General features: G+C 50.5%; 1 protein-coding gene across 1 annotated transcript in view; it reads right to left on the bottom strand.

Moving 5' to 3' along the window:
* LOC119391008 (protein RCC2) overlaps positions 1-26755 on the bottom strand; it is a 171806-nt gene that overhangs the window by 134185 nt on the left and 10866 nt on the right. Inside the window, exon 4 of the mRNA XM_037658719.2 lies at positions 1370-1872. Within this exon, the coding sequence (XP_037514647.1) occupies positions 1370-1872 (503 nt within the window). The remainder of the gene's footprint in view (positions 1-1369; positions 1873-26755) is intronic.

Below are 26755 nucleotides of genomic sequence, written 5' to 3'. Positions count from 1 at the left end.
AGGTTATACTGTAATCAGAGGTGGTCGTTTGCTGTGCCTGCTAGTTTGTAGCTCCAAGGGTTATGTTTTCCAGCAATGCCTGGTCCCAATTTTGCCGTTAAACTGGGGAAACAGCAGGCCTCGCTGCTGCCAGCACAAAAAAATAAGAAAAAGGACCGGTCACGTGGTCAACTGAAATGCGCACCTGCGAAAAAGAAGACGTACTTCACTGCAACGCAGTGGCAACATGCGGGCAGCATGTCACCTGCTCCTCGCAGCATCAACGCGTCATGATGCGATCATTCGCCCATTCTTTCTGGTAAAGTAAAGAATTTAATAATGACGTGTGTGACGAGATTCGTGATGTGTTCTGGCTGGAAAACATGATCACTGAAGTTTTCAAACTGAGTTTTCGAAGCAGGCGTTGCAGGCAAGTACGCCTCCAGCAGTGCAAGTGCGCAAATTGCAGGAGCAACCGCCAATCGGAGGTTCGCATACATCATGAAATCCATCAGACCGTCCTTTATTAATTTCTTTATTTTCCCAGAAAGAATGGGTGAATCATGACACACTGACATTGAGAGAAGCAGGTGTCATGCTGCCCGCATGTCACCGCTGTGTTGCAGTGAAGCACATCTTTTCCGCAGGCGCACATTTCAGCTGACCACGAGACCGCTTTTTTTTTTTTTTTTTTTTGCCTGTGCTGGCAGCAGCGAGGCTGGGGTGCTTCACCTGTCACTCATTAGTATCGCTAGACTGCATTGCCTTGTGGCTCCTAAGGGCCATCGTTTCCGTGGATTTGCGGCGAAATCGGGATCGGAAATTGGCACATAGCACCCAAAGTCTTCAAATTAACTGGGCTGGTGCTGACTGCCGCTTCAAATTATCCACTCAAATTTACATCGCAAGATACGGGACCGCAGCAATCCTTCGAATTAAATGAGATTTCGAAATAACCGAGTTCAAATTAATCAGGTTTTACTGTACAAATATTTTTCAAGACTTCGGAAGATTCAATCAGCGAGATCCTACTGTATTTATACTCCGGGACCCTCCTCTACGCAATTTTCCTGTATGCACCAACTCAAACTGTGCAACTATCCATTTGCCATAATTCATGCTTTCCTTGTGTCTAACAAACAATAAACCACTCATGTTATATTATCCTAGCAAAAAACCCGAGATTGAGTCACCTCCGGCAAAACCTGAAAGTGCCAATACTGCTGGAAAAACCAACATCATTTCATTATCTAAGATTGTCTAAGCCAAACTCCACAATACTTTTCTACCATGCATTAGTATTGGGTTCAACAGTCCCAATTTTGGATGCAGCAGACTTCCTGAATTATTGCATATCTATTTCGTTAACGAGATGTGCGAAGCAGCTTACCGTGTGGTTGAGTCCCGATGCAACTTCAACAATGTGGACGTCGTCGACCGATACGACATGGCCCTCGCGGTTACGGTCGATGAACACCTGGACGCGTCGAGGCACTAGCTCACACTTGAACTGCAGCTTGTTGCTGGTAACGAAATAGCGGCCGTCAGTGTTGTGGCCGAGCTGGCCATACTCGGGACAGCCAAACGTGTACACGTGGCCCCGACAATCAACAAGCACCGAAAACTCGCCCCCGCACGAGACGCGCACAGCTGGCCGCAGCTTGAAGGCGACACGCGTCGGCACGTGCACAGAGGCATTCTGCGAGCCCACCCCACACTGGCCCATCTTGTTGTCACCACAGGCAAACACCGAGCCGTGGTCAGTGAGGAAGAGCGTGTGTGCACGGCCGCATGCCGCAGCCACCACCATGGAGTCCTTGAGCGTTTCCACCAAGGTGGGCAGGTCGCGCCGCTTCAAGTCACACTGGCCCAGCTGGCCCTTGTCATTGCGTCCTGCACCATTGGAATAAACTCGGTACAAGGGCCAGTTGCTACACCATGACACTTCAAGGTAGGCAAACAAAAATTTATGCTAGAGTCAAAGGTCAATGCTTGAGAATGTCTGAAATGTCAATATTACCAACAGCAGTGTTCCACTAATTGAGAAATTAAGATAAGTGTAGGACACGATAAGCACCACCAAAGGGACATTTTGGAATGAGCCCGATGACATCGAGAGTCCCCAAGTACAATTAATCACTAGTACTCAAAACTACTTATGACAAAAAAAGAATATTCCATGCATTACAAGGTGTAATAAAATGCTGCTTGTGCTTTCTGTTTGATTCATGGAAAGAACTTCCTGGCGTCACCATGGAGAACGATGCAGCTGGTCTAAAAAGTTCAGTTTTCACCGGGCTGCACTTGGCTCACGCGATCGCGTCTCAGTGGTAGTTTTGTAATCGCATACTGCTCTTTGCACGCTCATCAAAGTCGCTCTAACAGAAAGTTCAACAAAATTCTGTGTCCATGTGATGTTGTTGGATGCCCGAATGGCGTACGCTAGTTGACCAAGAGCAGGTGCATCTACGAAATCAACGACTTACCAATGGGCACACTGAAGGGAACTACTACACTCGAAGTGTCTAGGTGCAGCACTTCTGCAACAGTGGGATGAACAACAAAAAGCGTATGGCAGCTCCCCTACTGTGAAACCCGAGGAAGTGCGTAGCACAGGCACCCTACGATTCCCACTCGTGGAGTTCCCACTGCTCCGTTTACCAAAGTGTCAATGACGCCAATGTTTGAGGTAAGCATGTAGGGTTTCCCTGGCATGAGTAGAATTTTGTTAGGGAGATTCGCAAACTCTGTGTGCAACATGTGCGCTACTTTTTGCTGCGCTTTATCACTTCCTGCTTGTACCGGCAGTTGAGATACGTGTGGTCTGCAGAGAGTTCCATCAGGTTGTTTTACAGAAAGCCGGTGAGAGAAGAAATTGTGAGCTCTGCGAGGCGGTGGTGCATTACTTGCGCAGCACCTGACTCCGCCACATGTTTCCAAAACATTTTTAGCAATTTTAAGTTAATTATTGCAGTGCCTTCTTGGTTATTTCTGTTAATTACATTATTCTCGACCCCGTTAGTTCATTTTAACCAGGTTTTTTAGCATTGCTAGCCTTGTTATGGCCTGTATTGAGCGCTTTACTGCGAGTGTGATCACAACACATGAGATCCATGGATGGGCCGGGCCCCCAAGGAAATTTACTTGTGTGCTCATTGCATTTAGATGTACAGGATTACAAAATCAACTGTAATGTAAGGAAGTCGTCTAATGCACCCCTTCAAAGCACTACATCCCCACAGCACTTTTTCGTCGGTCTTGTTAGGATGATGCATGCCCATACAAGAAAACTGAAAAAATAAAGAAAAGGTTTCAAGGTTTAAAAACACAAAAGTGTATTACAGTTAAACCTGCTTATAACGAACCTCCATATAACGAATTCCTGAATATAACGAAGTTTTTCTATTCTCCGCCGTTACTTCCACCGAAGCACATGTATTTGAGACCTCTACGTAACGAAGTGGCAGCGGGAGACCCCCTCGAAATAACGAATTTTCCCTGCCGGCATCCTAAAGGTGTTGGCCCAAATTTTGTCATTTTTGTGTGAGCTCGAAGGCACGGCGACTGCGAGGCGAGAGCGAGCGCACGTGTGTGCGTGCGAGGTGTGCGTGCGAGGTGTGCGTGAGGCGGGCCTGCATCCTTCGACCCGGCGATCTCGCCGCCGCAGGCGTGGCCTTTCTGAACCCACCCCTCAAACCTGATCCCGCCACTTGCTGCAGCTGGCCTAGCCCGCTCCTTTTTGCCGAAGAGAGAGAGAACAAAAAAGGCAAGTTTTTCTTTTCCACGCGCTGGCAGCGCCACTTATTGGTTACAGTGCAAGTCTCTACGCTTCACTTCGCTAACCTGACACTAGGTGACACTACTTAAAAAGGAAACAAAAAGAGGGAGTCGCATCAGCGCCGACAGCGCTGTGGCTTTCCGCATTCTCTGTGTCTGTCTTTGTTGGTTTTCTTCGGTATGATGACGTCGTGTCACTCGCTCTTCGTTTCTGATGCCTCGCGCTTGTGCAAGCCGACATGCGACCAAGCAGCCAGTACCTGATGTGACAACCCAAGGATGAGTGCTTCGACGAAGAAACGCAAGATACTAGGGAGCTTTCGAGTAGCGTACTATAAGGTAGCGTTTGCGGCCCGCTATTTCCGTCACCTAATGGGAGCCCGCAAGCGGTTAGCGCACGACGCATGCGCAGTTGCGTGAAAAGCCAACGCAGTGCTTTGTGTACGCTATTTGAAAACTCCCTACTGACTCTTGAGGACAAAATGGCCATCTTGGACGCCGTTTCCAGAGGCCAAAAAAAACAAGGATGTCGCCGATAAATATGGCATCCCAGCTAGTTCTTTGTCAACAATTTTAAATGCGAAAGATGCAATTCGCAGCGCTGTAGAGCATGGCATGGACAGCAAAAAAATTACACCATTTCCCTCTAAAGGGGACCATGAGGCGATGCAAAGCCGGAGCACTTGCACGATTGCGTTCCGTTGGCGCTCTTTGGGCATGCTACCGACCTCGCGTCGTGGAACGCGAAGAGGAACGCTACGCGCGTCCTTGTCTTCCCTCTAGCCTGGCCGCGTCGGCAGGCGTGCGAGAGGGGGGCAGCGTAGGAGAGCAGAGAAAGGGGGAGGGGACGTGCATGCGCTGGTGCTCATCGCGGCGTTGCGCAGGAGAGAATTTCGGCATGTCTAGCCCGCATTTCAGAGGGGAAGTGGAAAGGGGAGAGGGTGAGTGGAGAGGGTATGCGCATGCGCAGTAAGGGTGGTCACGCCGCACACCACCACCACCACCACCGGATTGAACTCCGTCATAAGATACTTCGCATCTAAAAGAAGTTGAATTCGTCAACATACACCGACGCCGACAAAGCTGTTTTTGGACATACTGTTTATGGACATGCGGGCACGAAACGTACCCATCAGTGGCGCTGTTTTGCAGCAAAAGGCAAGGGATTATGCTTGCATCCTGGGCTGCGATGATTTAAAAGGCAGTAACAGGTGGTTCGAAGGTTTTAAACGCAGGTACGGGATCGTCGGCAAAGCGATCAGTGGCAAGTCCTCCTCTGCGGATAGAGATGGCGCCAACTTGTGGATCCAACACAAACTACCGGGTATTTTGGAGCGCTACGAAGCATCGGTGTACAACTCTTGACGAAATGGCGCTTTTCTACGAGTTGCTCTCCGCGCCTCAAAGCCAGACGTGTTGTCAGGAGCGTTCTGCACGACTCCTCGGAGGGGATGAATCTTGGTACGATGTGGATCACACAAATGAAGGCTGCACACACAGATTCCATACATGGGTTGATTGTGTTTCAGTTAAGTGGCACGGCACACCAGCAGCGTAAACAGTGGCTCACCAAACGACGCCAGCACAAATACCCACATGGGGCGGCCGAACTCCCGCACAGATGCCCGGATTGCATGCTGCTTCCCGACACTACGCAGCAGTGTCCGAGTATCAAGCATTTCGCCGTAATTATTCCATCTGCAGAAAACATTGCATTACAATGCAAGGAGCTGAGGCCAGCAAAGTATATGAAAACAAGCATTACAGGAAGTATTCTTGCGTGCATTTCCGGTGGAGGCACAATGCTGCCAGATAACCTAAGGTGCTGGTGTAGTGCCCGCTAAAGGCAGCTTTGGGGAGTGCCTACGTCACAAGTCCTTCAGAGGCGGACGCTTTCAATTGCGCTAGCAGTATGTCGACCACCAAGACGTGATTTGCTTTCAAGAATCCAACAGTGCCTTTTTCCTTGGCACGAAACAGGCACTACGAGGTTTTTGGGATGGTATTTCAGAAGTCTACGCTGAGCTGTATAATTTGCCTTTAGTGTCCCTTCAACCACAGCTCGGTCAGAGACAAAGGAAGGGGTAGAAGGAGGGACAAGACAACAGCCTGTGCACCAACTTCCAACTGGTTATTATTTCGCGAGTCCAATGGCATGTTAGGCACCCAGCAAACCACGTGACATAAAAGGAAAGCAAAATACATTGAAGGGGCCCTGCAACACTTTTCAAAGCAGTCATCAAATGAGCTCATCATAGGAGTTCATTGCCTCACAAATACACTGTCGTAGATATTTTAGAATCCATCAAGTAAGAGCAGAGTTATAGCAATTTGTCACATACTGCAAGTGCTTTCACTCTGCTTTCATCATGGCGAGTGTGCTGAATGCTACACAGGGAGAGATGAGAAGAGCGCAAGAAGCTACATCCATATGCCAGCGCACATCATGATCTCAGTGATGTGATTGACTGAAGCTGTTTTGGAGCAGCAAAAAGCGGGGTTTGGAGAAGGTAAAAGGCAAAGAGCAGCTAAAAGCTCACTGCCAAGTGGAAAAATGAACCATGTGAAGCAAAACAGTTAAATAAGGAGGAACTATTTTGAAATAAAATGTTCTGTCCAATAATGGGTGTTTGCATAACACCAGTGGACTAACAGCCCCGTAAGCGTAAACATTGGCGTTGCAGTCTTATAATGGCTTAGGGTGGCCAAACAAACAAAGCAGGTAGGGTTTCCCAACTACCGTACAATCTCGCGGTGATACGAATCTGAAGAAGGCGGAGCGACAATATTCGTATCGCCTAAAATTTCGTATCATCAAAAAACTAGCAATACTTGTTTTCAAACCACGATATACACACAAAACATTTATTTCCGTCAAAAAACTCGTGTAGCTTTTCTGGGACACACGTGAACAGACCAATAAGGGACGGCGCAGCTGGCTGCCGCGAAAGCGTTGGTCAAAGCTTCGCATTAGGCCAACTGAAAACTAAATGAAGTCCGCTCCACCCCAGTGACAAGCGAAGATCAACACGAACGCCGACAGGCTTCGTGCCAGGGGCATAGGCAGAATTTTTTTTTCTTTTGGGGGGGGGGGGGGAGGGCACCTCCTTGAATTGAAGTAGGGGCCAAGCAGGCAGGTGTCAAGTGTCATTTTGGGCTCTGTATGCCATAGCAAAAAAAAAAAAAATTCTGGGGGGGGGGGTGCCCCCCCCCCCCCCCCGGCTACGCCACTGCTTCGTGGCTTTTGTTAGGACTCTATAGCCTTTAATCTACCGCTGCGTTAGCTGCGTACCTTTGGAGCTCGTAGTCGCTATAGACTAAAATGTGTCTAAATTCCCCGAAACCACGGTCGCTATCAACGCCATCGATGATCGCGTTGATAGCGACCGTGGTTTCGTGCGTGGCGGTTGCGGCAAACAGCAGTTCCATTCTCAATACGCCTGCGCTGGCCACGCACGTACCTTAAAGCTACGTTGTTTGTTGCTATCTATAATCGCATCTGCCGCGGTTTTGTCCGCGGCATTTGCGGGAAGCAGCGTCACTTGGACTGAGTGGGCGTTGGACGCGCGTGCACTTTCGGAGTTCCGTCAGTTTCGTCGTCGCCATATATGGTGTCAAGAGCGACCGCGGTTTCGCCCACCCCGGTTCTGACAAACGATAACCACAGTTCTGACAGTGTGCGTGCTGCCCACGCGCGTACTTCCGAAGCTGACAGCATTCTGCTCTCGGCCGTCGCTCGACGGATTCGTTATCGTATCACCCGCCGCAACACGGAAAAGTGTTCGGAACATCCAAATTTCGGCCCATTTGACACAGTGGAATTCGGCTGGGGAATTTCACAAATTCGTATCAGCCGGTTACGTTTACATCAACGCCTCCTAAATTGGTTTACTGTGGGTTCGCAAAAAACCTGGATCGGATTGGGTTGCAATGTCTGTCAAGTCCAAATATGTCTGATATGCAGGTCTTTGCTTGGAGTTTGCAGTACACCTGCTGAATTCCAGTGCTGCTTCGTGGCCTCAATGTGCCTCTTTCTTGTAGCATGTCGCTTTATCGCTGCAAAACCATGCTGTTAGCGGTTAATAGTCTGACTGCAGACAATGCAAAATCCACTGCCATCGCTGCCTTGGCGGCACCAAGATGATATAGTGTCACCATTTTCGTCCATCTTGTTCAGGATGTCGACACTGAACTTGGTGGAACGACCTGAGGCTCCGAGACAGGTGAGACACGAACAATCCGAAAAGCAGTTCCCCTCAAGAAACGTGTAGCGATACGCTTTTTGCTAATCTCGCCGAGGACGGAATACCGTATTTACTCGAATCTAACGCGCACCTTTTTTCTGGTAAAACGAGTCCAAAAATAGCATGCGCGTTAGAATCGAGTACCGAAAAAAAAGAAAGAAAAACTCGGTTATCGTATTGCCATCGGCATTTCAAAATGGCCGCCTCCTACGCGCCTTGGCTATTTCTGCCATTAATTGTTTCAGTTCGTACGTGTGCTGAAGAGATTGTCATCCCGTTCTGCGTTCGCATCGACGACATGGAAGTGCCGACTCCAAATACTCGACGAGTGCACCATGATGCAGCATTTAAAAGAAGTTATTACAAGTGCAGAGACGGATGGAAATCGGGCCGCATCGCGGTCATTCGGAGTTCCCGAAACTTGCGTGCGAGACTGGCGCAAACAGAAGCAAAAGATTTTTTACAGCAAGGCTTCACGAAAAGGCTTCAGTGGACCAAAGCAGGGGCGGTTTCCCGAAATCGAAGAGCATTGACAGCGACAAGGAGTTGTCTGACAGCAACGAGGACTGATCCAGTACGCGACTCGTATCGCCGCCATAGTGGTGACAGTTTTAGCGGCAATGCCCGCCTTTTGACTTTGTGTTTTACTTTTTTGAAACTGTAGTTCTTTAAAACCCAAATACTTGTTCTTCTGAATGTGCGAAGTTTGACTCCTACGGACTTTTTTTTTGTTCTTTTCTCTCACGAAAAATGGGTGCGCGTTACAATCGATGTATTACTTTTTTTTTTGTTTTTGGTCGCGGAAAACGGGTGCGTGTTACAATCGAGGGCGCGGTAGAATCGAGTAAATACGGTAGTCTTTGTTGATAGCCGTTCCATGGCGAACTTAGTTTTCCACAAGTTTTGCTCACCGACTGGAGTCGCGTTCCGTGAAAATCCTCAAACAACACGAAGCTGCCAATTAACTGCGCCATGATAATTGACGGTAGCGCAGGCCAAAGACACGGACAAAAGAAGGCACATGAGACACCACAGCGCTGTGGTGTCTCATGTGCCTTCTTTTGTCCGTGTCTTTGGCCTGCGCTACCATCAATTATCATGCAACCATACCAACAAGCCCAAATCGCCACCCTCATTAACTGCGCCAGTTCACGGCTGGTGCGAAGCTTGTCCGCCATCTTGCCGCAGCTTTTCTGTTTGCGATAACCGCGGTTAGGAGACTACGTGATGTTATGTCTGCCCTGTAGCTACCCCTAACCGTGGTTAGCCGTAACCGTAGTCAGCTTAACCACGGTTAAGGGTGTCCGCGTGACAGGGGTATAACAACAGCTGGTTCGAGTAGCGGAACTTAAAAAGGGGGGCAAAAATAAGACAGCCATGGAGGTCGCTGTACTAACAACTGAAATTTTACTTCTATGTTGCTGCGGCGGTGCGGTCACACCAGCTCGCGGCGAGCCGCTCCTTCCAAGGTGCATTTTTTGGGGGGTCACACCAATTTACAGCAGTCTGGAGAGGGTTATGTCGGCCCCCAAAAGCCTGAGCAAGCCAAACCAGCGCTTAACGAGCCTACCCATCAATATGCGTCCGGTCAGGTCCCCCAGAAAGCGCCGGGCAGCGTGCCGCAAAAAATGATGCACGAACCCATTCCTCTCACGGCACGAAAATTTTGCCGCGCGGCAGCTTTGGAGTGTCTCGTTTTGCCGGCAGCGGCGCGCTACGCACGTTTTGCCGCTAGTGAGCTCATAGTTCGCCCCGCAGTTTTGGCGCATAACAGCGAAAATGTAGCAGGATGTAGCAGGTTGCACGTCTTGGCGCAGTGTGGCGCAATTGGCGCAGCTATCACATCACTGATGCATCGACTATTATAGACTGTTGACGGGGAAACGAGAATTTTTCGTTGTACCGGAAATTTCGTTGAAGCGGAGTTCGTTGTAACGGAGTTCGACTGTATCCTCTTTCCATCCCTATCTGTCATCTTGACTTCGCAATGTGCTATTTCTCTGCCCCCCCCCCATTTCAAGCTTCCCCGATAATCCCAAAACCAAGCCGACACTGGGGGGAGCATCACAGCCAGAATGGAAGCCAGGCATTCTACCTCAGAGTCACGCCAGTGCTTCAAACTGTTTCAGAAAAAGACCCTATGTCAGCACAATGCCAACTGTGGTGGCCATGTTGGCTATCCGCTTTTATATCAATCTAACAAACATTGACTAAAACGCATTCTTGGGCTAGTTGGTGCATTGGTCTGACAAAATTTGGAGGCACAAAGAAACAAGGACAAGAAAAGACAGGACCAGTGCCAATTTTGTCAGCACAAACACTGCATATCTGTGATTCCTCACGCTACAGCCAAGCATAGTGAAAATACACTCACCTCCTGCGACGCGTTGTCACTCGACAGTCGGGTCTCCACGAGGCTCATGCGTGCCGTGTTGCCCATGCGCTCGCCCTCAACAAGTTCCTGTATTTTATACCTTACGTTCAATTTACCCAAACCCAACTTAACACTCTCGAAAGAGCTCTGTTAGGCCTCTACAAGGCAGCTCTCAACCTCCCTATCACTACCTCTACCACTAAGCTCTTTGCCACTGGCCTCTTCCATACACTACGTTCTCTTCTTTCTCTCCACCACGATTCTCAAATTGCGCGTCTTTCTCTTACCCGTCAGGGTCAATGGCTATTGGCCCAAGCCGGTATCCCTCACATTCCAGTTCCCGTTGCCACCTTGCCTTCTCCCGCGTGCACCCCTGCCCCCAACCTTCGTATCCTTCCTCTCCCGTCCAACATATCCACCGTTCTGCACGCCGGCCGTCGTCACGCGGCAGCGCAGCATCATTCCCCTCCTTTTTCTACACAGGGAGTCGCCTATACGGATGCCTCGTTCGTGGCTCCTCGGGGTTCATGCGGCTACGCTATCTACCATCCACACCTTTCGACACCTGAAACCCACACCAGCGGGCCATACCTGCACCCACCCGATGTACTTTCGCTCGAGGTCCTTTCCATTGTCCATGCCTTACAATCATTTTCTTCCCTCCCTTCACTTCCCGAGTACACGATATACTCTGACTCTTACGCCGCCATCCGTAACATACAGAACCGCACATTACCCCCATACCTCCAACAGGAGGTTGAGCGAGCTGTCTATGCACTGCAACCTTCCCCTGTTTTCCTACGCTGGGTTCCTGGGCACTCGGGGATTGACGGCAATGAGCTGGCTCACCGGCTCGCCCGTGATATATTGCACCGGGCACCGTTCATCCCCTGGCCCACACCTTCGGAAGACAGTGGGAGCTCCTTCAAGAACGATGGGAAGATCTCCCTGCGCCGTACTATCAAGGAGGTATACTTACAGCTCCGACTCGACAAGCGTCTTTACCCTCCTCCTCATCCATCGCTCACTCTACTAGAGGCTCGAATTCTACGGCAAATCCAAATGAATTGCCTGATCACCCCCTCTCGCCTTTTTCTTTATAAATATAGATCGGACCCCTGCTGTCCCAATTGCCCATCTACATATGCAGACCTGCCACACTGCCTTTTCTACTGTCCAACTGCTCAGCAATCCAGCTCTTACCCTCCCCCTTCCCTTTCCATCACCACCTGGCTCGACTGGATCGGCGCCGAAGGGGAAGAAGAACAGCGTCGACTGATCGCGCAGGCGGTCGAAATGCTCGGCCTATGAATTTGGCTGAATAAAAGTCTATTACTACTACTACTACTACTACACCTGCGACCCCTCTGTGTGGTATGCACATCTTCGCCCCATAACCTGTCGCAATGAAACTGACGTCTACACTCTAATGTGAGTGCCAATGTTATGTTGCACTATGAACTACCCTCTACACCCTAGTGCACTGGGCATGCCACGTAAGCACACTATATGCGCACAACTACTCAATTTGCACAAAGACATCCCTCAAAAGCGAAAAATGCGGCTACTGGCTGGCTGCTTCACATGAAATTCATTCCCACAAAGCATGGTATATGCCAGAATTTTTTTTCATACTTTGACCAGAAAGAATAGGTGAATGTTTGCATCAACATGCCCTGACACTGCCCACATGTGACTGCTGTGTTGCAATGAAGTACATCTCCACAGGAGTGCATTCAAGACATCTGTGAGGGGCACCCTCAGGGTGCTCCACTGATCAGCATCGCTACATGGCATTGTGGCTCCAAAGGGCCATCATTTTCATGGGTATGCGGTGAAATTGGGACCAGGGAGGCATACAACACCCAAAATTTTATAATTAAATGTGTTGGTGCTGATCGCCACTTCAAATTATCCTCTTCAATTTACATTACAAAATACAATACAGAAATTATAATTAAGCAGGATTTTGAAATAACAAAGTTTGAATTATTGATGTTCTACTGTATTTACAGCCTGTAAATAAAGTGTACACGAGCTGGTGCGTGAATGATGATTTTCTGTTAAGGTGATATATCAAGGTAATCTTGGTACATCTCAACAGTAATGCAGTTAAACCTGGATATAACGAAATTCACAAATTCCCGAAAAAATCTGCTACAAACACATTTTCGTTATATCCCGTTCCAGCACGAAAATTCGAGAGAGAAACGCACAAATTAAACGAAAGGGGAACTGAAGGCAGAGCTCACCCAAAACATTTATTTAGGGGCAAAAACTGCGTTATTTTGCTATATTGCTTCTTCGCGAGGGATGACAATACTGGATGTTCATACGACATCAATACAATGCTGCTCCATCATCGTCTAGCCGTGGCCTCCGACATTGGCTCCGGCAACACGCCGTCACGGAGACCACTGTCTAGCAAAACCGTGGCATGGCGCGAAACGAGTTAGCCTCTGAAGATCCGCCCTTGTCTCAGACAGTTTCCCCCAGCGTCTAATATGACATCTTCTCAGTAATGACGATGCAGTCCTCCAGAAAAAAATTAAAAAGTCACGAAGCTGCACATCGACAGGGGCTGCTCCATGCGCGTGCAGTGAAACCACGCATGTGCGCACGGCGTCGGAAACGAAGAGCGAACGACACTGATACCCCGAAATACAGCACAGACCGCTTATAACGTAAGTCGCCGGAGTCGTGAATACAGTAGAACCTCGTTGATACGTTCCCGCTTAGTACGATTTCCTGGTTCCGACGCTCGAAATCGCGAAAATTAAAAATAACCCAATACAGCTGTGTGTAATACGTTCCGGTTAATACGTTCCCGGAAAATACGATTATTCGGCAGCAACGTTCAGCACCGCGGAAAACTGTGGTCGTATGATAAGTTTCGTACTCGGAAACTCATTCAGGTGTGCAAAAAGGACCCTCTCGTGTACTTGGGAAGCGCGAAGTGGCAGACAGCCGCCGCGCGGTGACGGCAGCTTCTCCGCAGTGCCTTTCCCCCCTCCGCGCTTTCTCTGCTTTGCACTATTGTCCCCTCCGCGTCTCTTCCGAATTGCTCGGTCGTCCCCTCCGTGTCTTCTTCGAATTGCTCGATCGCCGCTCTCTGTCAACCACACACCAACCCGAAGGCAGGCGGCGACGCTGGCCGTCAAAATCTTCAAACGGCTTGCCGCGGAAACGCACATGACACCACCGCATCGCCACCGCTGCACAACAAGCCTCGACCCGTAACCATAGCAACGCCGCCATTGTGCCCACTGAATATGGCCGATAATTTACCCCACACTTTTCTCCCGGAGCGCATTCGTTTTGGGGTTGCTCCGCCCGGCGCAATTCCAGTCGGCGTTCGTATTTCTCTGGCTGGGCAATTCTTCTTACCAGCGGGTCGTCAGAAGCTGCCAGAAAAGATTTGTTCTGGAAGATATCTAGGAGGTTTCTGGTTACCAGACGCCAAAACGAGACGATGCGCGCTCGCCGCCATCTTTGTGAGGACTCGACAGATCGCAGTGCGGGCGCTTGGGGACTTCACCTTCGGTTGCCATTGCGCCGGGCATTATCTTTTAAAGCCCCTACCGCCGTGCGAGATGGTGGGATTACGAGTGGCGGCGAACATACCAGCGTATGTCTCAAGACAGAACGTAAATTGATCAGCGCAAGTGTGCGATGTAGTATGCGATAGCCGCGAACAGCTTTCCGGGACGCTTATCAGTCGCTTTCCGGGACGCTTATCAATCTCGCGAGATTTCGCAAATCGTGTTGTACCGCGATTGTTACGTGCACTGCAAAGAGTTGAGCTTGTTAAGCCTTTAGCGGGGCGGCAGTTTTCTTCACAGACGGGGCGAGTCGCACGTGATCTTGCGAACGTACGTGATCGTATCCCAAATGCGTATGCTCGAGAATATCACTTCTACTCTTCGGCAAACCTAGCCCCATATTTCCAAGCGACAATGCAGAAACAACCGACGCTCATGCGGCACAACGTTTTGTCTGCTGACACGGTGGTAGCGTTTCTTTACGTTTACGCTGGTTGTCCCAGAGTTCGGTTTTGGGTTGTCTCGGGATTTCAACACACGTGACCACGACGTTATTTTTGGTCAGGACTGCAACTAGCTGGCTGACCTCTGGCGGCCAGCGAGGTGCCAGGAGTTCGAGAATCGAAGAGTCCCTCCATGTTTTTTAAGAAATAATTGTTTTTTGCCCTTGCACCTCAATATGGGCTTGTCAGCCTCAATTTTTACTGGATTCGGACCGTACGTTTTCCCGGATCGTACGTTTATTTTCCGCGTTTTTTTCGGAAACGTATCAACGAGGTTCTACTGTATCCGCACTATAAGCGGTACCGCACTATAACCAAAACAACATTTTTGAAAGGTTGCACGTGTGCAAAACATGACCAACGGGTAGGCGCGCGATTCCGACTATCGAGGCATGCAACTGGGACGTAAGTTTGCATCTGCTTACATTTGGAAATGTTGAACGGTTAGCGTCCGCAGACCTGCGGTGCCGACATAACGAACGCAGAAAAAATGCGCCGTCACGGGAGGTCACCGCGGTAGCACACTGCGCATGCGCCATGTCGAAAACGGTGGCGACCACAAACCACCACTCAAGTGTTTCACACGCACGCCCGCGTTTTCGTTAAAGTTGTAAGTCACCCCTTCTGATTAAAAAACTTTGAGCGCGCAAAAGGACGTAGGACCAGAAGAAACACAAACCACAAGCGCTCGCTTGTGGTTTGTGTTTCTTCTGGTCCTACGTCCTTTTGCGCGCTCAAAGTTTTTTAATCATGCGTTACCAACTAGCCCACCTAGCCATTTTGTCACCCCTTCTAAATGCAACAACTGCAAAATGTTTCATTGACTCGGCACCAAACCGCAACTTCTGTAGTCCGCGGCCGCCGACATGGCAGCTAGCGCTCGTTAGGCCTAGTGTGCACGTTGCAACTTGGCATGCCGCCGCGAGAAGCTTGCCCTAGGCAACACGGAGATCGGGCGTAGAAGAGATCGCACTCGCGAGCTGAATCGAGGGCATCACGCGTGAAACGCAGTTTCGGTTCGCGGTCGAGAGAACAGCCGCGGCAACTATCCTGAAAATGTCTCTCAAGCTTTTAAGTCCACCTGTTGGTGGCAAAGGCGAAAGCTCAATCGCGTCTCAAAGCATTGTTACTTGCAGGGGAATCGAGGTTGCACGCGCGATATCTGCGCTCTACGACGAAGCAACTATTTTCCCGACGGAGACAAATAGCAGTAACGTGCTCTTGATGAGGACGCGGGCGCCCGTATAGCAATCCCCGTATAGCGCCCGTATATCCAAATAGCAATCCCTACGTCGGGGTCAAACAACCCCACGTCCGACAACGTCGCCTGGCCCTACCACTATTCTTTCAGCAATCTATACTAACATACGCAGTTTCTTACCCAAACGTGACATCATATCTAGCGTTGTCCTTTCATCCGGATGTAGCTTATTAATCCTCACCGAAACATGGCTAACAGATGGTATTTCAGATGCGGAGGTCCTTGATGATCTACCCGGCTTCAATGTCTTCCGCAACGACCGCCAGCATTGCCGGGGCGGTGGCGTACTCATCGCTGTTAAAGATACGTTGGCCTGTTCGGTCGTTGCTAACCCAAGTGATCTTGAAACTTTATGGTTGCTCTTTCGTTCAACCCCGCAAGATATCTTACTTGGTGTGTGCTACCGTCCCCCTCGAGCTAATAGTGAATTTACTGATAAACTGAACTGTGTGCTAGACACACTAACAAAAAGATACGTCAACACGCACGTTTTGCTGTTCGGAGACTTTAATTTACCTCATATTAAATGGAATGACAATCCACCGTCGTCACAATGCCAAGTCGAAAACAATTTTCTTGATGTTTGCTTCAACTATAACTTAACTCAGCTTGTGTCGGAAAATACACGCGTCACGCAGGCCTCAACCACCATCCTAGATCTCATTTTAACTAACAATCCTTCCAGTTTATCTACAATGACTCAGCTTAAAGAGATTAGTGACCATAATGTGATTCATGCCGTTTTTGCTTTTACCTTTCCGAAACGAGAATCGTGGGATAAAACAATACGCTTGTATGACAAAGGTAACTACGACGCGATCAACAACGAGCTTTTCTCCTTCTACCCTATCTTCTGTTCCGAATTCCACAACCGCACACTTCAAGATAATTGGTCGATATTGCCACGCCCGCTTCTTCTTTTATTTTGATGTGTTCGAGTTTGACCAGCAAGGACGGTTATCAACGCTCGACACTGGCCCCGAAGCAGTGTTCGAGAAGCTTCACGATTTTGGTAGATCGTTTTGTTAAGATTGCGCGCCGCACGCGAACGTTCCAGCTTTGTCGAGAGATAACGCCGCCACCAGCGATATTGCTGGAAAGTTCCATAGCGCCTGTATAAAAGCCGACGCGCTTGACCGCTTGTCAGTTGATCGACGGACGACGCCCTGTTCGCCGCTATCATTGTACAGCGTGTATTGCTGTAGTTCTAGTTCTCATTTTCCGGCCACAAGTTCGGCCAAATAAACAGTTTCATCCTGCAAACGCCGACTGCTGTCTTCGTCGACGTCACGACCACGTGACATCTGGTGGAGGTGCTGCTTCTTCCATGATCCGGACGCCCCCGCGAAGCGCTGACCCAAGCCCAAGCCGCGAGGAGGACGACGGCAAAGAAAACCCGGATCGTCGAGCAAGCCGCAGGCAACAAGGTCTACCGCCAGAGCACGAGCCTCTACCTGAAAAGATCCGGCAAACAAAGATCCTGACCTCGACCACAGCGACGATGACAGACGCTGTGCCGCCCGCACCGATCCTTCTCCGGACGCCCAACGAGCCGCCAACCTTCCGCGAATTGTCGTTCGAAGACACGGAAAGCTGGCTCGAAGCCTACGACCGAGTCGCCGTTTTTAATGCCTGGACCAGCGAAGACAAGCTACGGCATGTCTATTTCGCTTTGGAAGACGCCGCTCGGACCTGGTTCGAGAACCAAGAGCGAAGCCTGACAACGTGGGACATTTTTCGCGACAGGTTCCTCACCACATTCACGAGCGTCGTCCGCAAAGAGAGGGCTGAGGCTCTGCTCGAGACCCGCGTGCAGATGCCGAACGAAAACGTGGCGCTCTTCACGGAAGAGATGACCAGGCTGTTTCGCCACGCAGACCCTACCATGCCCGAAGAAAAAAAAGTTCGCCTTCTCATGCGAGGAGTTAAGCAGGAGCTCTTCGCTGGGCTCATGCGGAGCCCACCCAAGACAGTCCAGGAATTTGTTTCCGAAGCCACAACCATCGAGAAGACGCTGGAAATGCGAACCCGACAATACAATCGCCGCGCATTCCAAGACAGCGCAGCAGTTCATGCCCTCGGCTCCGACGACTTGCGCGAAACGATTCGAGCCATCGTGCGAGAGGAGCTGCGAAAGCTCACACCTTTTGCACAGCCCGAAGTGACGTCGATTGCGGACGTTGTACGCGAGGAAATCACACAGTCACTGGGTGTTCCTCAGCCGGCACCGCCGCAGCTGCAAGCAATGAGCTATGCTGCTGCAGCGCGACGCAACGCCCCCCCTCCTCGCCCACGTCAAGACGCCGCGCCGCACCAGCAGTTCCGCCACCAGGCACCACCGCCGCCACCACCGACGTCATACCGCCCGCCAGCCCGTCAGCGATACACGCCGAGGAAGACCGACGTTTGGCGCGCCCCCGACCATCGTCCATTCTTCTACCACTGCGAAGCTGGCCACACCTACCGCCGCTGCCATTATCGACATATGGGACTGCGTGGGTTCGCCGTCGACGCGCCGCGTCCACAGCAGGATGAACGACCACGTGACATCGCCGACTATCTGGCAGGAGCGCAGTGGACCCCCCGAGGACCTTCCCGATCGCCGTCGCCAGGCCGCTACGCCTCTCCCCAACGCCGACCATACACTGGCCCAACCCGGGGCCGGTCACCTAGCCCGCATCCGGAAAACTAAGGGCAGCAACCGATGGAGGTGAGGTTGCTGTACGACGAAATACCGATGACCCTCCACCGCCGACGCCGCCGCCACGACGAAGGCTTCACGACACGACGCGAACCCCTGACGACGAAACCTCGCAGACCGAAGTAGACCTGACGACGCAACGTGGAAGCAGCGGAACAAACCGACGTAGCCGTGACCCGACGCCACGACCTAACTGCAACACAAGACGACGAACTAGCGACCTCGACGTTCTTATCGACGGCCACAGCGTCTCAGCCCTCGTCGACACCGGAGCCGACTACAGTATAACCTCGTTACAACAGACCTTCATAGTGCAGAGGATTTGGTCTGTTGTAAGAGGAGTCTGTACAATCCATGTACTGTTACAACAGACTTTCACGTAAACACGTAATGAGTCTGTTATAACAGGAGAGAATTGAAAGTCGCAAACATAGTCAAATAACGGATTTATTAAATGTTTTGAAAGAAGCTAGTCAGCTTTGCCTGTACTGTTTGGCGGACAGCTTTAGACACTATACGTGTCTCCATCATGACAAGTGTGTTCATTTCATCTGAAGCCGTGGCCTGCTGTTCAAAATAGTTTTTGAGCCCTTGAATGTAGTCCAATGCCTGAGAAGTTGTCACCTTCTCGGTGACAATCCCTGAGTTGCCTTCTTCATTTTGTTCTTCTTCTTGCTCAGCATTAGGCGCTTGGCGAATTTGGGCTACAATCTCTTCATCTGTCAGCTGCTCTGAGCTGACCAGGTCATCATCTGCAGTGACGTAATCCGAAAACTGCTGGCTCCCAAAGGCCTCCTCCACAGCTGACCACACACCAGGATCTGGTTGGTCTTCCTGTGGCAAGCAGTCTGTGCAGTCGCTGTCAACTCGAAAACCTGCTTTCCTAAAGCAATTCTTTATGATTCCTGGCTGAATCTGCGCCCATACAGTTGACAGCACCTGCACTGCAAATTTCAGGTCGATCACTGAGTCCCGCTTCTGCTGCATGTCATAAAGCAAACGCTCAGCAAGGCGTGAGCGGTACCGCGACTTCACTGAGTGCACAATACCTTGGTCAATCGGCTGAGCTTTTGACGTTGTGTTCGGTGGAAAGTACGCCACCTTCGTTGCATGAAGCCGGGGAAGCTGCATATGGCTTGAGCAATTGTCCAGGAATAGTATCACATTCCTTTTCTGCTTCACCATCTTGCTGTCGAAGTCGAGTAACCATTTGTTAAAAATATCTTTAGTCATCCAAGCACTTTTGTTGGAGTGCCAGTCCACGGGAACGTGCATATTGCGCATGCATCGTGGTCTTCTCGACTTCCCTATCACCAGGAGTTTTTCTTTTTCGCTCCCGTCCATATTGCAGCAGAAGAGAACGCTAATGCGCTCCTTAGACTTCTTGCCGCCGTGGCATGTGTCATCGCCAAAACAGAAAGTCTTGCCTGGTTTCAACTTATAAAAAATGCCGCTTTCATCGGCATTGAATACATCCCGCGGTGCGTAGCCTTCAAGGTGCGCAGGTAGAACATCTGCTATCCAGTCGGCTACAACAGTGTCGTCGACGCTGGCAGACTCTCCAGAAAGGCACTTAAACGCGATGGCATGCCGAGATTTAAATCTGCTCAGCCAGCCTTCGCTGCACTGAAACTGTTCTTGGTTAAGAACAACGGCAAGTTGCTCCGCGCGTTTTCGTAGAAGCAGTCCGTTAACGGGTATATTTCGCGAACGGGCGTCACGAAGCCACATCAGCAGGGCCTCTTCAACGTCAGGATATGAAGCTTCGCGGAGCCGGAACCTCTTGGGTTGCAAGTCACCCGAGACTTTCTTCGCCAAGATTGCCTCTTTGGCGTTGATGATGGTGCTAACCGTCTGCTTCGACAAGCCGTAGGCCACGGCGACGTCCACCTGCTTCTTTCCCTTCTCAACTTGCTCGATGATATCAAGCTTGTCTTTAAGGGAAATCTGCTTGCGCTTCGTCGCTTTGCGACCCACGGCGTTGGCTGACGCGTTCGGCTCCATCGGTTCCATCACACCACGATCACGTCCGCAATGCACAGAGGCCAACAGGATACACAATGACAAACCATGAGGCCAAACAGCCCCAACTGAACAAAGCGAAGTAGTACACGGCGCCAGCAGCGCCTGCGCCGGGCCGAGCACAAGCGCCACTAAACCTTTTATTCCGAGAGGGGCCGCTGCCAAGCGCATGCTTTCTATTTATTTTTCACTTTGACCACAGTTTTATGCAAGTGGTCACTATTGTCCGTTACGAGTCTAACTAAAATTTTTTTATCTTTTATCTTTATGTTATTTTGACAACATTGCAATCATTGCAAATTATGGCTCGCTAAATGTAACAGCGGTCGAAGTCAGCCCCGGCAGCCAGATCAATCCAAGCCAAGCGCGGGCTCCCCGAAATGGCCGCCGCTACCGCCGCTTGTGTTGACACCGCCGGGTACCGCCGGCGTGCTTTTCCCGTCCCGCAAGTATGCCTAGCGATGTCTGAAATCGGAAACAATTGAATCTCGGATGTCCGTGGTAGAAAAGTCCGCTGTAAAGGAGGCCTGACCGCCTTGCTGGCGTCACAATTTAGTCAATTATATCCGAATGTCCGTTGTACCCGAGTCCGTTGTAAACGAAGCTCAATCAATGGAAAAGATAGGGAGATCAGCATAACGCCGCGAATTGGTACGTAGTATCCGAATGTCCGTTGTACCCGAGTCCGTTGTAACGAGGTTATACTGTATTCTGTCATCAGTGGACCATTCGCCACGAAGCTGAAGAAAGTTAGGACAGCCTGGGAAGGCCCCGAAATCCGGACAGCTGGAGGTCACCTCGTAACCCCGGAGGGAATCTGCACAGCGAAACTCACCATTAACTGCGTGGGTTCGCCGCACACTCCGCCAAGAAAGCACGCCTTGAATGTGCTGGAAGACCAGGTCACCATTCCACCTCGCTCCAGCGTCATCATTTCCGTCGGCACTCAAAAATCAGCAGACCTGGAAGGCGTTGTTGAAGGCGACCAGCACCACTTGATTAACCGCAAGATTTGCGTCGCAAGAGGAGTAGCAGAGCTGCGGGCTGGGAAAGCAACAGTTATGCTCACGAATTTCAGCAACGAGTACAAGCACGTGAGCAAAGGCACGACGGTCGCCTACATCGAAGAAATCGTAGAAGCCAGCAATGCTTTCGGCCTCACCAATTCTCCCGAGCCTATTCCGACGAATAAAGCGCCGCAACCAGCTTTCGACATCAATCCCAGCCTTCAGAAGCACAAACAAGAACAGCTCAAAACCCTGCTCTTGCAATACAAGGACTGCTTTTCGTCATCGTCAAGAATTCGGCAGACTCCCATGGCAAAACATCGCATCATAACAGAGGAAAGCGCCAGACCACTCCGTCAGAGCCCGTACAGAGTTTCGACGCGAGAACGCGAGGCCATGAAGAAACAGGTCGACGAAATGCTACGCAACGACATCATTCAGCCGTCGAAGAGTCCGTGGGCATCCCCGGTGGTGCTAGTGAAGAAGAAGGATGGGACTCTACGTTTTTGCGTCGATTATCGTCGCCTGAACAAAGTCACGAAGAAGGACGTGTATCCCCTTCCCCGGATAGACGACACCCTGGATCGATTACACAACGCAAAGTACTTTTCGTCGATGGACCTCAAGACCGGTTACTGGCAAATAGAAGTCGACGAGAGAGACCGAGAAAAGACTGCTTTCATAACACCAGACGGCCTGTTTGAGTTCAAGGTCATGCCCTTTGGTCTTTGCTCGGCACCTGCGACTTTTCAACGGGTTATGGATACAGTACTGGCCGGCTTGAAGTGGCAGACGTGTCTCGTGTACTTGGACGACGTCGTTGTGTTTTCCTCAAACTTCGACGAACACCTTCGGCGCCTTGAAGTTGTACTTCAAGCAATCAAGAGCTCCGGACTCACCTTGAAGCCTGAAAAGTGCCGCTTCGCGTACGAGGAGCTCTTGTTCTTGGGTCACGTGATCAGCAAGGATGGTGTTCGCCCGGACCCGCGGAAAACAGCTGCCATCGCTGACTTCCCGACGCCCACCGACAAGAAGGCCGTACGCCGTTTTCTCGGCTTGTGCGCCTATTACAGACGTTTCGTCAAGGAATTTTCACGGATCGCCGAGCCACTGACGCAACTCACGAAGGCCGACGTCGAATTCAGGTGGGAAACGTCGCAAGTTCAAGCATTTCAAGAACTGAAACGACGCCTGCAGACGCCTCCCATACTTGCGCATGTCGACGAATACGCCGATACGAAAATCCACACCGACGCAAGCAGCGTAGGACTCGGCGCCGTCCTTGTGCAAAAGACCGACGGATTCAAAAGGGTCATCAGTTATGCTAGCCGGTCGCTATCAAAGGCAGAAATCAACTACTCCACAACAGAAAAGGAGTGCCTGGCCATCATCTGGGCTACGTCGAAGTTTCGCCCCTACCTCTACGGCCGGCCCTTCAAAGTTGTGAGCGACCACCACGCCTTGTGTTGGCTAGCTAACTTGAAGGACCCTTCAGGTCGCCTCGCACGGTGGAGCCTACGACTTCAAGAATTTGACATAACCGTCGTTTACAAGTCCGGAAGAAAACACTCCGACGCTGACTGCCTGTCCCGCGCCCCCGTCGACCCACCGCCGCAGTACGACATGGAGGATGACTGCTTCTTGGGAACCATAAGTGCCGAAGACTTCGCCGAACGACAGCGAGCGGACCCAGAACTCAGGGGCCTTGTGGAATACCTCGAGGGCAGGACCACCGTTGTTCCCAAGGTATTCACGCGAGGACTGACGTCGTTTTTCTTGCTCAATGGTGTTCTCCTTAAAAGGAACTTCTCGCCGCTTCGAGCCGATTCCCTTCTCGTAGTGCCCTCGACATTGCGACCAGAGGTCCTCCAGGCCCTGCATGACGACCCGACGTCTGGACACCTGGGTGTTTCTCGCACGCTCGCAAGAATACAGGAAAAGTACTGCTGGCCGCGCCTTGTCGCCGACGTAACTCGCTACGTCAAGACCTGCCGGGACTGTCAGCGACGCAAGACACCGCCGACTAGGCCAGCCGGACTTCTGCAGCCTATCGAGCCACCTCGACGGCCGTTCCAGCAAATTGGGATGGACTTACTGGGGCCGTTCCCGACGTCCAATACCGGAAACAAATGGATCGTCGTAGCTACCGACTACCTCACCCGCTACGCCGAGACAAGGGCCCTACCCAGAGGCAGTGCCGCCGAGGTAGCGAAGTTCTTCGTTGAGAACATCCTCCTGCGTCATGGCGCCCCAGAGGTCCTCATCACCAACAGAGGTACGGCGTTTACGGCTGACCTAACTCAGGCAATACTGACATACAGCCAAACAAGCCACCGCCGGACCACAGCGTACCACCCAGACCAATGGCCTCACCGAGCGGCTAAACAAGACCATCGCCGACATGCTGGCCATGTATGTCGACGTCGAACACAAGACGTGGGATGCCATCCTTCCGTATGTGACCTTCGCATACAACACGGCCATGCAAGAAACGACGCAAATGACGCCGTACACGCTGGTCTACGGAAGGCGCCCGGCAACGACGCTCGACGCAATGCTACCAACCGCCACCAACGAAGACGACCTCGACGTTGCCGCCTATTTGCAACGCGCCGAAGAAGCTCGACAGCTCGCCCGCCTGCGCATCAAGAACCAGCAGAGGGTCGACAGCCGTCACTATAATCTTCGACGACGCCACATGGAGTACCAACCCGGTGACCGTGTGTGGGTCTGGACGCCGATACGCCGACGTGGGCTCAGTGAAAAACTTTTTCGGCGATACTTCGGGCCATACAAGGTGCTTCGACGTCACGGCGCTCTTGACTATGAGGTCGTCCCGGACGGAATTACGAACTCCCAGCGACGCCGCGCACGACCTGAAGTCGTCCATGTCGTGCGCCTTAAGCCGTTTTTTGCGCGTTAGCGAACCTAGGGACTCTACTTTTTTCTTTTGTTATTGTAATTGATTTGTGTATGCACATGTTTTTTTTTTTTCCTTTCCACGTTGCAAGCATCGGGACGATGCTTTTTTTTTCAGAGGGGGGCAATGCCACGCCCGCTTCTTCTTTTATTTTGATGTGTTCGAGTTTGACCAGCAAGGACGGTTATCAACGCTCGACGCTGGCCCCGAAGCAGTGTTCGAGAAGCTTCACGATTTTGGTAGATCGTTTTGTTAAGATTGCGCGCCGCACGCGAATGTTCCAGCTTTGTCGAGAGATAACGCCGCCACCAGCGATATTGCTGGAAAGTTCCATAGCGCCTGTATAAAAGCCGACGCGCTTGACCGCTTGTCAGTTGATCGACGGACGACGCCCTGTTCGCCGCTATCATTGTACAGCGTGTATTGCTGTAGTTCTAGTTCTCATTTTCCGGCCACAAGTTCGGCCAAATAAACAGTTTCATCCTGCAAACGCCGACTGCTGTCTTCGTCGACGTCACGACCACGTGACAATATTTCATAGCAAACTTACTGAACTTGCTTCTAAACATATTCCTGTTATAACTGTTAGGGCCAATCATCATAAACCATGGTTTACAAAAAAGTTAGGAACCATAAAAAACAAGAAGAAAAGGCTATTCCGCTCCGCAAAACGACACAATTCTCCTGTGATGTGGAGCAAATATTATGAGGCAGAGAAAGACTACCTCTTAGCTCTTAGTTGCGCAAAATGCTCCTTCTTCCATAATACCCTACCCAGTGTATTAAATAACAACCCCCAAAAATTCTGGCAAATCTTGCAACCCAAGGTACCAGAAACTATCATCCTCACAGATCATAATGACTCAGTGATCACTGACCAAGAGTGTGCCGATGCGTTTAACGTCGCGTTTTCATCAGTGTTTACTACTGAACCTGCCACTCCTGGTCCGTTACCGCCTGCACATTTACAGTCTGTCATGCCACCCATCGAATTCACCGAACATGGCATAATGCTAATCATAGAAAAACTAAAGTTATCATCAGCATCCGGGGTAGACGGTCTCAATTCTAAACTGTTGAAAAATACAAAACATGTGTGCGCATCTTACTTGAAGCTAATATTCGCTGAGTCGTTATCATCCTCCAGTATCCCCATCGACTGGAAGAGCGGGCAGGTCGTTCCGATTTACAAATCAGGAAATAAAAATTCACCTCTTAACTACCGGCCAATCTCTCTTACAAGTGTACCCTGCAAGATAACAGAACACGTAATCTACACCCCAATCATGCGCTTCCTAGACAACACTAACTTCTTTCACCCTGCCCAACATGGCTTCCGCAAAGGCTTATCATGCGAAACGCAACTTGCCATCTTCACCCATGACTTGCACATTAACCTCAACGGAAACACTCAGGTTGACGCTATTTTTCTGGATTATGCAAAAGCATTTGACAAGTTACTTCATAAACGGCTATTACTAAAAATATCCCGTTTGAACTTGCACCCAAACATTTTAAACTGGATTGCTGAATTTCTATCTAACCGCCATCAGTCAGTGCATGTCAATAATCGTACATCCGCACCCCTCCCCGTAACGTCTGGCGTCCCGCAAGGAAGTGTCCTGGGTCCCCTACTCTTCCTTATTTACATTAACGACCTTCCCCTTCATGTCTCTTCTCATATCCGTCTGTTTGCCGACGACTGTGCCATATCTCGCGCAATTAATAACGACTCTGATCACAGTGTCCTGCAAGACGACCTTAACAAAGTACAACACTGGTGTACCGACTGGCTCATGACCCTTAACCGGAATAAATGTAAAGTAATGTGTTTCACTCGCCGCCATCAGCCCTCCTATATGCCCTATAACATCAGCAATACTCCCTTAGAAAAAGTAGACTCATTTAAGTACCTTGGTGTCACACTTTCATATAATTTAGATTGGTCTGTTCATGTGTCGCGCATTACTGCCTCAGCTAACCGAACCTTGGGATTCTTAAAACGCCATTTACATCATGCACCCCCTCACGTCAAACTACTAGCATTTAAAACACTTGTACGTCCGAAACTTGAGTACGCATCCCCGATATGGTCCCCCCATCAAGCATATCTCATCAATGCACTCGAATCAGTCCAAAATTGCGCAGCAAGGTTCATTCATTCATCATATTCTTATCACACAAGCGTATCACTACTGAAGACACGATCTGGCTTAGATTCACTGTCATCCCGGCACCGCATTGATTCACTAATCCTTTTTCACAAGTTCTATTACAGCTCGCTTCATCAGACACCATACATCTTGGCCCCACCCCCACGTCTTTCCCTTCGTACTGGGCATAACTTACAAGTAACCCGTCCACGCAGCCGCACTACTACCTTCTCGGCCTCCTTTTTTTGCCGTTCATCGACTGAGTGGAACGG

The sequence above is a fragment of the Rhipicephalus sanguineus genome, chromosome 4 (genome assembly GCF_013339695.2).
Source record: "Rhipicephalus sanguineus isolate Rsan-2018 chromosome 4, BIME_Rsan_1.4, whole genome shotgun sequence".
In the NCBI taxonomy this organism is placed as follows: Eukaryota; Metazoa; Arthropoda; class Arachnida; order Ixodida; family Ixodidae; genus Rhipicephalus; species Rhipicephalus sanguineus.
The sequence above is the reverse complement of the archived record's forward strand: the minus strand, read 5'-3'. Positions and strand labels throughout refer to the sequence as shown.